Below are 15,199 nucleotides of genomic sequence, written 5' to 3'. Positions count from 1 at the left end.
AACTCCTTCCAGTGCGTGCCCCGTGCAAAGCGCGGATCCTGCCAGCCCGAGTGCGCAAACTCATCGTGTGCACCAGCACCATCAGCCGGGCCCACCAGTGTGCGAACCTGAGTGTGCAATGTATCCCCTTCCCGCCAAATCTCCGCTATGCTTGGGATAGCGGAGCTGTAGGGAATGGTCCGTATTTAATACAGAGCACTAGAGGGGACACAGTTTGTCGCTCCTGCAAGCCGAGTTGATTGCACACACGGGGCGCCTTGCATCCCTCCCTCCGACCCCCATAAACTCCCTGCCCGCCAATCTCCCAACCCCTTCTACTTCAGGGAATCTCTCCACATTGTGCCCCGGGCTCTGCATGTCCCGCATTTCCCCTTTCCCCCATGCCAGGGGCTCTGTACAACTCCAAACCCTCCTCCCTGTGCCAGGGGCACTGTGATCCTTCCATTACCCCCATGCCAGAGGATCTGTGCACACACCCCGATTCCCTCCTCCACCAAATTCCCCCCTGTCCCTATCCCATTCTCCCCACTGTGACCGGGATGCCTGGGGCAGTCCTCACTGGAAATGCCAAGGTCAGGGCATACCCCATCATATGCCTTGAGTCATAAGGCGTAGCCTTTGCTTTCTCTCAATGGGTCAATTGTATAGCTCATGTCCTTAATGGGCCATCCAGCAGGCTAGGCAGTGCTGATGCCAAACTATCTGGGTGTGTCGCCCAGAAGAACAGCACAAGTTTTGTAATACAGACAGTTGACGGTTTGCTCCCCCTTTAGATGCCGCCTGATGTGCTGAGATACCACCGAGCCTGCCTGTTATGCCAATCTGGGCATCCTTTCCATGTGTCTTTAATGAGATTGAGGGGTCCCCTCACTTTTCTTCCATATAGAAGGTCAAAGGGAGAAAATTCCATGGACTCTTGGGGTACCTCCCTGTAAGCCTACAGCAGGAATGGCAACCACTCGTCACAACTTCGGCCTCTTTTCTTGGCATACATTCCCAGCATGGCTTTTAGGGTCCCATTGAACCTTTCCACCAACCCATTGGCCTGGAGGCGATAGGGGGCAGTGTTAAGTTGTTTCACGCCTCATACCTTCCATAACTGTGACATGTTTACACCCTGATCAGACAAAATCTCTTTAGGGAAGCCAACTCTGCTGACTATAGTGAGCGGGGTTCTTGCCACTGTCTCAGCTTCTATATCAGACAGAGCAGCTGCCTCAGAGTATCTAGTGGAAAAATCCACCACCGCTAAGATATACTTACACAGAGGTCAGCAAAGAGTCCTGTGGCACCTTATAGACTAACAGACGTTTTGCAGGGCCACAAAGACTTGCATCCGACGAAGTGGGCATTCATCCACGAAAGCTCATGCTGCAAAACGTCTGTTAGTCTATAAGGTGCCACAGGACTCTTTGCTGCTTTTACAGAACCAGACTAACACGGCTACCCCTCTGATACTTTACACAGAGGTGTTGAGGCCACATGGCCAATCCTTAAGGAAGAATGGGACTCCTTGGGGGTCTGGCCAACTGAAGGGGCTCCTCCAAGGGACTGTTTAAACACTGGGGCGTAGCACAGCTCCTGGGGAGCCAGGACACGTCCCAATCCCGGTGAGGCAGGGCAGGGCTCTTATCCCCATTTTACAGGCTGGCAACTGTGGAACAGAGAGACTAAGAGTTGCCCAAGGTCTCACAGGGAGTCTGTGGCATAGCAGGGAACTGAACTCAGGTCTCAAGTCCCAGGCTAGTGTCCTAACCACCCTTCCCCTTCATCCTACAGGGGTCGCCTTCAGAGGCAGGGGGGCACTGAAGAAGAGCGCGCGCTGAGGCATCCCGGTAGGGGGAGCTGCAATGGGAGTTTTAAATTAGCAAGAGTCGTTCTGTGCACAGCACTTCAGGGAGAAACAGAGCATTAACTTGTCATTCACCATGAAACAGGAAGGGGGCGCTCTCTGTAGGGGAAAGCAAGCTGCTGGAGCAAGGCTTCACTTTTTACTCTTGATAGACCCAAGACTACAGTGCCCCTTTAACTAAGATGGACCAGCACGCTGCACCCTTAAGGCTCTGAGTACAGTCATGTTTCTGTAATCAGTTCCTGACACTCCTCCAGTCCACTTACAAACATGGTTTAACTGGGGGTCCTGGCATCTTTCTCTCCCCACAACCCATGTCCCCAACACAACTTCAACCTTGTTTAAGTGGCCACACCTACCACCCTGCCAAAGCCTATTTGCATTAGCGCATCCTGGGAATACCTGGGGATCTATCCCAAACTAACGCAGAAGGGGGTAGAATTCCCAGAGGACGGGCAAAGAGCAGCACCAGCAACCCGTAGGGCAACGCACTCGGCCATGGAGGACTGGCCAAACTAGTTTAACCTGAAACTACTGAACTGGATACAGGAAGACAAGTATACGCCTGCATGACTGGCGAGGGCAACTTTGTCATCAGCTGCCTTGGCTCCTGACCAAGCATTAACCACATTTCGTGGGAACCCAGCCATGTTTAGAGACAACCATGCCACCACATATGTCATACTCTCTGTTCTAAGATGTAGCGTGCTCAGGACTCCAGATTGGGCTTGAGGTTGCAGTTGCTGAGAGTAACTGTCTCTTCAATATTCATGCTGTGGCAGAGAGCCAGATGCTTCCTGAACCAGGTACTCCGTGACAGCCAGCTGCATGCAGAGCTTAGGCATTGGCAAACTCAGTTCTCAATTCCTATCTAACAGGGTGTTGGGAAAGGGGGGTTAATATCTGCCTGAAGTAAAATCCTAATCAATAGCAGCCCCCCAGAGTCATCACCTGGCCCCAACAAATCCAAGTGAAGCGAAGGTGGATCTGCAGCCCTTGAACCAACAACCTTAAGAATAATTAAATTTCCATTCCATTCAGGACACAAAGGAATAAAATCACAGGAGAGTTTTTCTCCAAGGAAAGAGTTTTATTTCTTTTTTATTTAAAAAAAAATAGAATGAAGGAGTTTGGCTCATGCAGTAACTGGGGTCAATACCTCCAACACGTGAAGAGAGTCTCTTTCCTTGTTCTCCCACCAGCAAAAGCTAGGAGCCAAGCAGCTGTGACATGTGCTCCCACCTGGCCTCTCCCCGCCACCTCCAAACATGGCAGCTACAGAACAGAGGATGCAGGGGGCTCCCAGGGTTTGCAGGCCTGGGTTAGGAAGTTTTGGATGCAGGCACTCCAGGGTGGGAAGGAACAAACGATACTTGCTGGGGGCTCACCAGGCTGCTTGTGATTTATACAACTTTTGTTTGAAACAATAAGTTTTTCCCAAGTGAAAGTTAAAACAGAGGACCTCCCCCAATATCCAAAGACCAGTCCTGAGAGCAGCTGTCTTTTCCACAGTCTCTCTCTCACTTACAGAGTCCTCCCCTCTAGCCCAGAGTCATGATATTTGAAGTGTTAAGCTTTTGGAGACTGTACCGGGGGGGATAGGGGGGCAGTCGTGCCGGGCACGTGATCAGAGCTCTGGAGAGGACAGCTCATTCTGCCCCTGTGGGCTAGGCACCCTGAGCTCTGCGTTGTTCCGGACTACGGTGAAGAGGCTAACAACGGCCAGCAACGCCATCACCATCATCACGGAGCATATGGTGAACATGTTCCTGGTACCCGTCTTGTAGTCGCTGTCATGGAGGATGAGCATGCCAAGGCAAGCCAGCAGGTTCAGGGGGATGCGGAACCAGTTCATCACGCCCACCTGGTCCTTCTCTGGGATCACCTTCCGCCGGAGGAAGCCCATGGCAGGGAAATACAGCCCACAGGAGAGTTCAATCAGCAAAAAGGCCAGGAAGGACTCAGAAGGGTTTTCCTGCCCAGGGTTGGTGGAGAAAGTCAGCATGAAGAGGGAGAAGAATACCATCAAGACAGAGAGCGAGAGGATGTGCATGGGCTGGAGGTGGTACCTCTTGGAGGTGGCAATACGGTACAGCGATGACCCCACCATGCTGGCAGCCATGAAGCTGGAGAAGACAATGCCCAGAGGTGGGTTGTAGGGATCAAGGACGGGCGTCCAGAGGAAGATGAAGATGTAGATGACGCTTTCAAACAAGGCCTGGATAGTGCCCAAGAGCAGGACACGCCGGTCAGACAGGAGACACTTCAAACCATCGACGCAAGTCCTGGACAGTGCCCGCTTCTTGCCATAGTTCTCATCCCAGTTCTTCATGGCGAAGATGCCTGTCAGCATGAGGAAGGGGATGGAGACCATGAATGGGGCCACGGGGCCCAAGCCCAACCACTCAGCGAAGAAGTTGGCCGTCACCCCAGCACCGATCGCAATGACGTTGTTCCAGAAGGCAGCCCTCGAGAAGGTGGCCGGGATCCACTCTGCCGGGAAGTCATGCCGTTCCACATGCTCGTGCACGTACCACGCCTCGAAGGCGGAGAACAGCAGGGCTGTGGACAACCCCCCTAATATCCTCCCCACTACCAGCACAAAGTAATCCCAAGAGAGCTTGGTGAGGCAGCAGACCGAGTAGGTCAGGGAGAAGAGGATGCAGGATTTCTTGCGGCCCAGCCAGTCAACCAAGGAAGTGGAGACCAGTCCAAAGAGCACACTGGAGGCAAAGCCGCAGACATATATTATGGCGATCTGGCCTTCCAGGAAGTGATAGTGCTGGTAGAGTTTATAGAGGTAGGGGCCCTGTAGCCAGTCAGCCACCAGGGCCAGGAAATACACTTGGTAATAGTCCAGCTGGAACTGCAGGAAGGCAGGGTTGGTACAGGCGCTGCCAGTGAGCTTGGCACGGCAGGCAGAGAACTCCAAACCCATGCATATTGCCAGCAGGACAGCAAAGGCGACATATGCAGTGAATAGCATGGTGCCTCAAAACATCATGGGCATCCCCTGGGGTCTAAGCACCTGAAAGAAGAGAACAACATGTAGTGAGATAGATGGGAGAGCCACCTTTACTGGATTCATGACCGTCAGCAGGGGCAGGAGCCCTGAGCGTATAGCAGTTTGCGCTGCTGTCGAACAGGCTTTTCGCTTGGAGATTAACCTCAGGCTCCCATGCACATGGGAGGTGGTGTGGGGAAAGCATGCCCCATGGGATGCTCCCTCCTTCCTAGAGCGCTATGGCCCTTCTGTTCTCAGCTGGGCATGCGGCCTCCCTCTGAAACTTCCCACTTGACCCCCAAGTCCCACAGGGTAGATGAGGCATATGGTTGGAAGTGCAGCCAGGGAATGTTCATTCAGGGTGGCCCAAGGCGAGGGGAAGAGGTATATAATTAGGAGTCATGGGATGATGCTAAGCAAAGGGAAACTTGGGCTGAGAATTAGGGAAACCTTTCTGGGACTGCGATCTCTCAGGCTGTGGAAGAATCTCCCCAAGGGAAGTACTGGAAGCCTCATTGCTTAGGATGTTTAGAACTGGACAGGCTAAAACACCGGTGAATATATTGCAGGGAGCTATCCTGCATGAGCCAAGGACTGAGAGATATTGACTAGGTGATTTAGGCATTTAGACCATCCTACAGGGGTAATTCCTAGGATTCCCTCTGGCTGGTTCATCAGCCTCCCTTCATCCGCATATTTGCAAATATTCAAAATGTGAACCATCATCTGAACTTGCTGTATTCTGCCATCCCTCTCTCGATAAGGGCCCTCAAATCCCAACAGCAGTTCAGATCTCTTTGATGTAAGTTAAGTGACTTGCCCAAGGTCACACGAGAAGTCTGTGCCTGAGCTGGAATTGAAGACAGGTCTCCTGAATCCCAGGCCAGTGGCCTCATCACACATGACTAGATCCTCCTTCTTACCCTGTATGATAAAGACCTTCCCTCCATTGTACCCCGGGGATTTAATCTCATCTAGTAACAACACTGACTCCAACTTGTCCTTATCTATACTGATCACAAAATCATGGGACTTATGCTGTCAGCTAACTTGACTCTATGCAATTATGTAGTAACACAATAACATACGGTAGTGAAGACAAGGCCACAGATGGTACAATTGGTTTAATGATCTTTGATACTTCTTCACTGTGAATGGATGTAACGGTTTTGGTTCCAACAGACTGTTGGACAGAGTAGCTAATGCCACAAATCAATGCCAGGAAAAATCACATCCTGTTTCCTAGCCTCAAGTCATATGGGAGGATAACAGTTACAGTGAGGAAAAAAACAACAACATGTAATCTGCTGTGTGATATTTGTAGCTCTACGGCTGTGTTCCTGAAAGAAAGATCCACTGGAGACACTTAAATCAGAGATTTTAACCCTCAACTTGGCACATTTTTAAAGAAAAACTACAAAAACTGGCACCCTCACAGAGATTACCATAGAGTGGCTTCCTTTAGGTCTCCTGTATGTTACAAGATAGCCAGAAAGTGCCTGGAACCATCCACTCTTTAATCTGAGTATGGCATGATAAAGCCTCCCCTTGCATCTGCATTCCTTCACATTATTCTAAACCGTGCTTCAAATGCTCTCGTTGAGTTTCTTTGTAGCTCTTTAAAGAGACTTTGGGGGGGGGGGGGGAAGCAATGGTGAAAGGTGCCAGACTGAAAACTCTGGAGGCAAAAGTCCGGTTTAGTCATAGAGGAAGAACAGCGTAGGCTGGGGCAGAGTTTGCATCACCCACGTTCCCCTGCCCACATGCCTCCAACCTGACCTGAAGGGATTCTTCTGTTCAAGGAGTGAAAGAGCAGGTTAGCCTGCATACTTTGTTCAATTTTAAGCCTATGGGCTGAGACCTGCAACTTGTGATGATGACGTCTGTGCTCTGGTCTCAGAACCTCCTGCAGATTCATACAGGACATCAAAGCTTTCCTCTGACCAACGCTCTCCCACCTGAGCTCAAAGATAAGCCAGAGGACAGATCAAATGTGAAAGAGCTTGAGACTGCCCTTAGTACAGTTGCTAAGGGGCCAGTGTGTTCAGTTCATCACCACATTGACTCCTGTGCTCTGGAGGAACCCAGTAAAATGGAAACACAGTCTGCTGAAAACATGGTCAAAGTGGGAAGAGCAGCCCTGTTAGCATCAGGAAACGTCTGAACAGAGGAGAGCACTTTACAGCCGGGCTTGGGAAGGGGGAGGAGTTACCTCAGCATCTCCCCAAGCCACCCTGGAAAAAGGACAAAGCTGAGCCAGGGAACCATGTGGAGTTATGGCCTCAACCCCATCAAGAGCACTTGGGGGCCACAGCTCCGACTGGCAGGCAGCTCCGCCCAGCTCAGAGGGATCCCCAGAACTCCTCATAGCATATCCCTCCCTTTCCAACCCCTCCACTCACAGCCTCCCAGGCTCCCCCACAAGGACTCATCTCAGAACCCCCAACTAACTCTCCATTCCCACACAAAAAGTACACCCCAGCTCCGCTCCCTCTGAGTCCCCCTCTCCCCCCAAAGCCTCAGCCTCCCTCTTCCCTGAGAGCACCCACTCGAGCTTCCCCCTCCTCCACAGAGCTCCCTCCAGCCCGCCTCTCACTCCCCACAGATCCCACTCCAGCTCCCCACGCCTCCCAGTCTTCCCCTCCCCCGCCACTCCTCAGACCCTCTCCCTCCCCCAGAGCCCCCCCGCCAGGGCCTCACTCCTCCAGAGCCTCCCCCTCCTCACAGATCCTCCCCCCTGAGCCTCCCCCCCAAAACCTATTCCAGCCCCCCACTCCTCGTAGAGCCTCCCCCCAGAACCCCCTCCAGCCCCCCACTCCTCGCAGAGCCTCCCCCCAGAGCCCCCTCCAGCTCCCCACTCCTCGCAGAGCCCCCTCCAGCCCCCCACTCCTCGTAGAGCCCCTCCCAGAGCCCCCTCCAGCCCCCCACTCCTCGCAGAGCCTCCCCCCAGAACCCCCCCAAGTCCCCCACTCCTCGCAGAGCCTCCCCCCAGAGTCCCTCACTCCTTGCAGCCCCCCCAGAACCTCCTCCAGCCCCCCACTCCTCGCAGAGCCTCCCCCTAGAGCCCCCTCCAGCCCCCCACTCCTCAGAGCCTCCCCCCAGAGGCCCCACTCCCCCTCCTCTCCTCCCAGGGGCTCCGAGCCCCTCCCCACAGTCTCTCCTGCGTTCAGCTCCCCGCTCAGCCCCTCACCTGCCCCGGTCGCTCGGAGGGGGGGGAGGGGGCTCCTCGCCAGCGCCCGCCCGCCTCATTCACACGCGCCCCGCCCCGACCGACCCGCTTCCGCGACACCCCGCCGGCCTCCGTCCGAGGCAGCCCAGGGCGCCGCCATACTGGAGGGCGGTCACGTGATGGGGGAGAGGCTTTGGCTCCGCCCACAGGGCGAGCATTGCTGCTTCCGCCCGTGACCTTGCACCTCCTCCGTGACCCCTTCCCCAAGGAGCCCCGCCCCGCAGGGCCTGAGTGGCGGGTTGGGCCCATGAGGCTGGCCTAGCGTTGCCATGGTGCTGGTGCATGACGTTCTACCGTTGCCATGGTGATGGCTCATGACATCCTCGCGTCGCCGTGGTGACGGCGCACGACATCCTAGTGTCACCCTGGTGCTGCTGGCGCGGGACATCACCGCATGGCCCGGTCCAAACATGGCCACGGGACCCTGGGGGCGGGGGCAAAGCGGGGTGCAGATCTGGCACCACAGCTGTGGTCATGTGACACCGAAATGGGGTGTCCTGGCCTAGCGAGGACCCCGTCAAAATGTGGCCACGTGATGCAGCCCGGTGACGTGGCAGGGCCGGGAGGCCTTAAAATGCCCGTGTGTTGCATATAAGCGGCTGGGGGGCAAAGCACCACCTCCCATCGCAGCACGCAGCCTCCTGGAGTCATGGCGTCACCCCACTCATGCGTAGCAACAGGGCCAGCATTTTGTCAGCGGGAAGATCCTCCAGGGAGTGCGCCCCTTTTATCTGGCTGAGGTACTTCCATGGCTCCCATTCCGGCAGCCTTTGAGCACATCGCAATCATGAATGGATTTATCTTCACAACCACCTCGCCCCCTCCAAGAGGTTGAGACGTATTATTACCCCCATGTTAAAGATGGGACACTGAGGCACAGAGAGGCTAAAGACTAGAGATCTGTAGAGTTATACCTCAGCTTGCCGCGCAGTACGTGGTCATAGAGACAAGCTCTGTGTGAGTTGCCCAAGGTCACACAGGAAGCCAGCGAGCGACACATCCAGAACTTGAACCTGAATCACCAGGGCTAGTCCCATAATAACCACTGGACCTCGTCAATCATCCTTTTCCTTCCCTAGCCTACCACCAGGCCTGCCCCTTGCTCTTCCTGGGGCTGAAGGTATTTCCACAGTGCTCCCAGCCCCTGCTAGCCCAGTGCTGCAGAGATCAGGATCCCTGTATGACTCCAGGGCCTCACCCAGCACGTTTGTAAAGAAATAGATTTTAAAAATGTAGCTAAAATCGTGTCCCATCGATTCCTTTGCCCTGGGAGTAGCACAGACTCCTCAGATCCAAACAGCTCGGCCGTGATACAGACAGTGAACATCGAACCCAGTGGCCCACCATCCCTGCTCTGCTGTGCTGCTGGGCCATACAGTGTCTTTCCTCTTTGTTCTTCAGAAGCACCCAGCACAGCCCCATTTGGCTGCTGGGTGCTAGGGCGCTTGTCTCCAGCTCCATTGGGGCTGCCTGTCTCTTTGCCCTGGGGTCAAATGCTGCAACTCAAAGGGCGGGTGTGGCATCACGCTCCAGCCTTTGGAGCTAGGAAATGAGATGTCAATTAAGAATCACAAGAAATGGGAGAGAGCCACCCGTTTTAGTACGTGGGCAGCAGTGGCATGCAAAACTGGGCTATAACCTGCTAAAGAGATTAAGGGGCATGTTTTCAGGAAGCAGAGGCTCCTTGCATGCCTCATTGTGAGCCTGGGATTTGCCTAGTTAACCTAGATTTACACCAGTGTGAGAGCAGAATTTGGCTGTGTGTGTCAGTGGCTCCATTGCTGCTGTGTTTGTCTGCAAGGTGGGCTCCACCAGGGCTTACGAACTCTGACCAGATAATCACTTCCTGGGCAACATTCACAGCTGAGCAGATGTTCCCAAACCAGCTGGTTTTCCTCCTCAGCAGAATGATCCCTGACGCTACAGTAGGACAGTGAAGGTTTCAGGCTTTTGGAACGGAGGGTCCCAGACTGGGTGTTGGACAAAGAGACATTGCAGAGTGGGAGGGTTGGATCCTCTGCTGTGTGGCATGGGAGGTGCGGGCCTCGCAGTGGAGGGGTAACAAGGTGAATTTCACCACCCTTGTGCCTCCGGGATTTTAGCTTGCAAAGGAAAGCAGCCAACCCCAGTCCTAGATTGCGCCTGCACTGGGAGTATTCCCATCCTGGAACCAAAGCCACGAAGGTGAGGTCAGATGAAAGGATTGGAATTGGTACCTGCTCCCACAAAATTCAGAGAGATCCAGCTTTGAGGCTCTGGTTTTGACCCATCTCCGCTCCTGATTCTGTTCACACCAACACTGGTTTGACACTAGTGTAACTCCATTGACTTCATGGCAGTGTTACCAACTCTTGTGTTTTCTTAAAGTCCCAGCTCCTGAAGTCACGCGAATCTGAGAGAATCTCAGCCTTCATTAAAAAAAAAAAGTAAGTTTCTATCATCATAAATTCTGCATATATGTTAAAGGGTGTGAGGGACAAGATACACCCTTGTCTCACCCGCACCCGGTGGAAAACCTGCTGGTTGCACTTTGGCCTGTTGGTGGTAGAGACTTGCGATGAGTTCAATGAGAGGCTTTGGAATCCCCATGTCTGCCAGTGGCCTCCAAAGAGGGAGGTGTTGGACAATATCTCACACTTTTGGGGAGTCAATGAAACACATGATTAATGGATGACTGCACTCTGCATTTTTCAATGATGTGACAGATATTTGCGATTTGGTCACATGTGTCTCGGCCTTCTCTGGAACCAACTTGTTGGGGTGGTAGTTTTGCTCCTATCCTTCATTTCATGCGATGCTGGATTACACAGAGCTTTGCTCACATGCGATGCGAGGACGGTACGATAGTTACTACACTCGGTTATTTCTCCCTATGTTGGTAAAGGCAGAAAAAGTCCCTTCAGCCAGTCCTCTGGCCAATCGCTAGTCACCCCTACATCATTACAAATTTACCATGTAAGATCAATAACTGAGGATGGCTCGCTCAGCTGTGGCCTCCCTTAAGAAAGTATGGAAAAGCTGTTACATCTCGAAATGTGGGAAGGTGCAACTGACGAAAAGCCTAATTTTTTCAGAGCAATTTCTGGCTGTGAATCATGGGAAGTTAATTCTGCTGGCCAGATATGGTGACCAGATGTCTCTATTTTATAGGGCCAGTCCCGATATTTGGGTCTTTTTCTTATATAGGTGCCTATTACCCCCCAACCCCATCCCGATTTTTCACACTTGCTGTCTGATCACCCTATGGCCAGAAGACAATTGAAGCTTTTGAAATGTGGTGCTGGCAAAGACTTTTGCGTATGTCCTCGATGAAAAAAAAAAAGGAGGGCAAATGCCTACGTTGGAAATATTATTGGAGAGACGCAGACCCAGATGTCAGAAATCAACAGATGTAAACTTAGGTACTGTGGTCACCTGAGGCATAGAGATGGGAATAACCTTGAGAAAATTATTATGGAAAGAATGGTGGAAGGTCATTGTAGTAGAGGACGACCAGGAGGTGATGGATGGATGGCATGCAGAAGATCAGTGGAAGGTCAGCTACTGAGCACTCAAAGCTAGTGACGGATCGGGAAGGCTTTTAAAAATTCAATAAATGGATGTACTATCTTAGGTGTCTTTCCCTTGTGGCTGAGGAGAAAAGCTGGAAAACATGATCCCTGAAGGCTACAAAACCTGAAAGTAACTAAAGGATCCCCAAATTATTGTATTTTTAAAACCTCAGGAATTTCAAGCCAATTGCATGATTTTGGCAGGGCTGGACTCTTGATGCTTGAATGGTTGGGGTTGGCCACACTGACAGATTCACACACTGCTGCACAATCGATTGCCTTTTCTTAAAATGGGGTTCCCTCACTGCACTCTGTCCCCCTGGAACAGAGAGAGACTGAGCCCAAAAGTGAATAATTGATGTGCTTAGATATCATACCAGGGGCTAGATAGATAGGAGGGGGTGCATGAGGAGAGATCGATGGCCAGCCATCCAGCAGGTGGCTCTGTGGGCCAATCAGTAAGGGAATGAACAGAAGGGTGAAAAGAGAAATCACCCCTACAGGGTAAAATTGCACTCTAAGACACATGCTAATCTGAACGACCTCAGTGAATCTCTGGAGTGAGTCCAGATTTACACCTGTGTACGTGGGAACATAAATAATCAGGCCCTCGCCAGTAAGGCATTCAAACCCTTAGGAGGTCATATTTTCCCCAACCACGAGAGCTAGAAACTCTGAAAAATTGAAATGGTCATAGATTCCCATGACTCCAGGAGCTGGGGACTTGGGGCTACGGATGGACAGCACCTAGTGCAAGGGGGATCTGGTCTCGGCGAGGGGTGCACCTGGAATAGCAACAATACCAAACTGTAGACACTCAGCTCAACGTTAAGCAAGTCTTTATTTTATTTATTGCACTTCAATATTAGACCAAAAATAAACCATTTCTTTTCTTCCACTGCCAGGCACTAGGGCTTTTAGCAGCCGTGCCCCAGGGGGCATCCCTTTGCTGATATGCTCCGAGCTGGGATAGGGGATAGTTTATTTTTTTCTGTACATTTATATTTTTCAGAAAAGTGCAAAGTTTTGTTGCTCTTTTTAAAAAAAACAAAGACCAGAGCGGCGGGGCCAGGAGCCGAGGCGCGGCCCGGCTCCCCCTCGTCCTGCAGATGGTGTGAGCTCGGCAAAGAACCAAACACAAGCTATAAAGTGCTCCCTTCTGATGTGCTGGTTCCCTCTCCCCGTGGACCTTCAGGATCTGATCTGTATCGAAATGCAAAGCCGGGGAGCTTTGGCCCCACTTTTGGTCCCCGGACTTGTCCCCATCTTGTAACAGTCTAAAGTGCCACCTCTCCCACAAAACCAGAGCCATTCTCTTCTGCAGTGGGGGAGTTGTCTAGTGGCTGGGATGGGGGGAATGGGATTTAGGACATTTGGGTTGTAACTGTGGCTCTGGGAGGGGAGTGGGGTCTACTGGTTAGACCATGTGGGGTGAGGAATGGGAGCCAGTATTCCTGGCTTGGGGATGGGGTCTAGTGGTTAGAGCAGGGCAGGGCTGAATGGGAGCAGAACAAAACGGAGCCATTTGTTTCTTTAATGGAAGTGTGCTTGCACTCAAGATCTGCCTCCTTCAACCTCTCCCCTCTGAGAGACAGCGCCCCTCGCCCCCTCCAGGTAGCACATCCCACCCCTGCCCGGCCGAGCCTCTTCCAAAAACTCCCTGGAAGCCCTGATGGCGTGAGACATTTTTAAAAAAATACCAGCCAGGAAAAAGCACAGCATTGACTTTAGTGAGTCTCTCCTGATTTACACCATCCTCCGTCTGGCCTCAGGTCAGGATTTGGGGACCGGACGAGTGCTCCTACCATCCCTGACAAAAAGGCTCCTTGCATATCACTTCCTGATCCAGTCTATCTTATGCCATCCACAGAGCGCAGCTCCACAAGCCATCGGTGCTGTTTTCTCCATAGGAGAGGGCTGGTACGGCTGGAGGGTGGAGGCGGAGAGGAACGGGATAAAGCAGCATGCACCCTAAGAAGGAACCAGGTCGTCAAATGAAACATGAGTGGGGTGAGCCGTGCCCCCGAGATCTACCGACGCGCTGTATGTACAACATATCCAGGTTCTTATATACAGACTAGAAGCTCAGCACAATACAGAGAGAGAGTTCTATACACATATATACAATGTCTTTGTTGGTGTGGTCAGTTCAGATGCATGTTCGCTTCGCTCTCCAGGCCTTGCTGTGCTGCACAGAGCGCCGTGCGGGAGGTGTGAACTCTCCTCCTGAACCCGCTCGCCCCGGGTCGGGGGACGTGCGCTGGCAGAGCCCGGCTCCGACAGGCCACGTGCTGCCCGGCAGCGCCAGAGCCCTCCTTCCTCGTCTTCGAAAGAGCTAAATGCCGCCCAAGGCGCTGGGTCCGGTGACTGTTCTTGATCCTTCTCCCCCTAGGCTCGGAGGGCGGGCGTCTCCGGTGGGCTTAAGGATCGATCCGGAAGGCCAGGAGCTTCTCCGAGTGCTGGTTGTTGAGGGTCCGCAGGTCAGGAAGGCGCAGGAGGAGTTTGGGGAAGAGGGTGGAGTCGTCGGGGTGCTTCTTTGTCACCAGAGTCCGCAGGGCCCGGATGAGGGTCTCCTGAAGGATTTCCACGGCATCCACGTCTGAGATGCCAGAGCGATCTATGAACCAGATGAGCCACGACATTAATACCCAATCTGCTCCCAAAAAAAGAAACCGGTCCCCCCTGCAGGGGAATCTCCCTCCATGATAGCGGTATAGGGCATATGACACACACACACAACTGCTCACAAACTGCGAGGGGAAGCTTCCTAATGCCCAGATCTCAGCCTGGGGAAGAGTCTCCAGAGGGAAGGGATGGGGCATTTAAAACCAGGCTGGACAAAGTGGTGCCCAGTTTGGTCTTTCCCCACCTCTAACACCCACAGGCGGTGAAACACTAGGAGAAGGCTCCCCGGTAAAGCTCTAGCCCAGGGAGCTGCCACGGTCAGTTCTGTTCACTGGGGGGGGTCTGGAAGGTCCCAGGCAGGCTGAGCTCCATGTGCATCAGCATGCTGCATGCGCTGGGGCGTGGGATCCCCGAGGCGCATGGGGGACTCCCGCTCTGTCACTGTCCTTGAGAACAGGCAGCAGAGCATTTAGCAGCAGCGGCCCAGCCTGCCTAGTGCAGAACACCTGGCCCGAAACACCGGGGATGGGCTTTGCAGGGGGATTGTAGCTGATGTGGCTCCCGGCTGTGGCTGGGCCGGCCTTCTCCCCACCGTGGTCTGCAGAGAGAGAGAGAGACGGCCTCAGAGACCCCCCCGCTGGCCCCGGAGCACGCACCCACCTGCCGAGACAAGGACGACGGCCATGAAGAGCGCCATCTCCTGGGCATCCAGCCCGAGGGAGCTGAGCTTCTCGCTGAACTCGAACATGGCGTCCAGCAGGCAGCCCATGCCCATGGAGCGCAGGCTGCAGAGCGAGTAGGTCTCGCCGCTCAGGAACGTCACCACCTTCTCCTTGGGGTTGAAGAGGGAGGAGAACCGCACCATCAGCACCTGCGGGAGGGGAGGAGGTCAGAGCTGAGCCTGAGTGCTCAGCATGTCATGGCCACTTAGACAGCAG

General features: G+C 53.3%; 2 protein-coding genes across 2 annotated transcripts in view; both read right to left on the bottom strand.

Moving 5' to 3' along the window:
* Positions 1 to 2,949: 2,949 nt before the first annotated feature.
* MFSD5 (major facilitator superfamily domain containing 5) lies at positions 2,950 to 8,224 on the bottom strand. The gene is made up of 2 exons (XM_044994860.1): positions 8,047 to 8,224; positions 2,950 to 4,880 (listed from the first exon to the last, which is right to left on the bottom strand). Exon 2 carries the CDS (start codon positions 4,836 to 4,838, stop codon positions 3,480 to 3,482), a length of 1,359 nt encoding a protein of 452 aa, XP_044850795.1. The 5' UTR covers positions 4,839 to 4,880; positions 8,047 to 8,224; the 3' UTR covers positions 2,950 to 3,479.
* Positions 8,225 to 12,475: 4,251 nt separating this feature from the next.
* LOC123353612 (nuclear receptor subfamily 1 group D member 1-like) overlaps positions 12,476 to 15,199 on the bottom strand; it is a 28,207-nt gene continuing 25,483 nt past the window's right edge. The window contains exons 7-8 of the mRNA XM_044994859.1: positions 14,922 to 15,132; positions 12,476 to 14,253 (exon numbers count right to left, since the gene is read on the bottom strand). Coding sequence (XP_044850794.1) covers positions 14,057 to 14,253; positions 14,922 to 15,132 — 408 coding nt within the window. The 3' untranslated portion in view covers positions 12,476 to 14,056. The remainder of the gene's footprint in view (positions 14,254 to 14,921; positions 15,133 to 15,199) is intronic.

This window comes from Mauremys mutica, chromosome 20, assembly GCF_020497125.1.
Source record: "Mauremys mutica isolate MM-2020 ecotype Southern chromosome 20, ASM2049712v1, whole genome shotgun sequence".
Lineage (NCBI taxonomy): Eukaryota > Metazoa > Chordata > Testudines > Geoemydidae > Mauremys > Mauremys mutica.
This window is presented reverse-complemented; position numbering and strand designations above follow the sequence as displayed.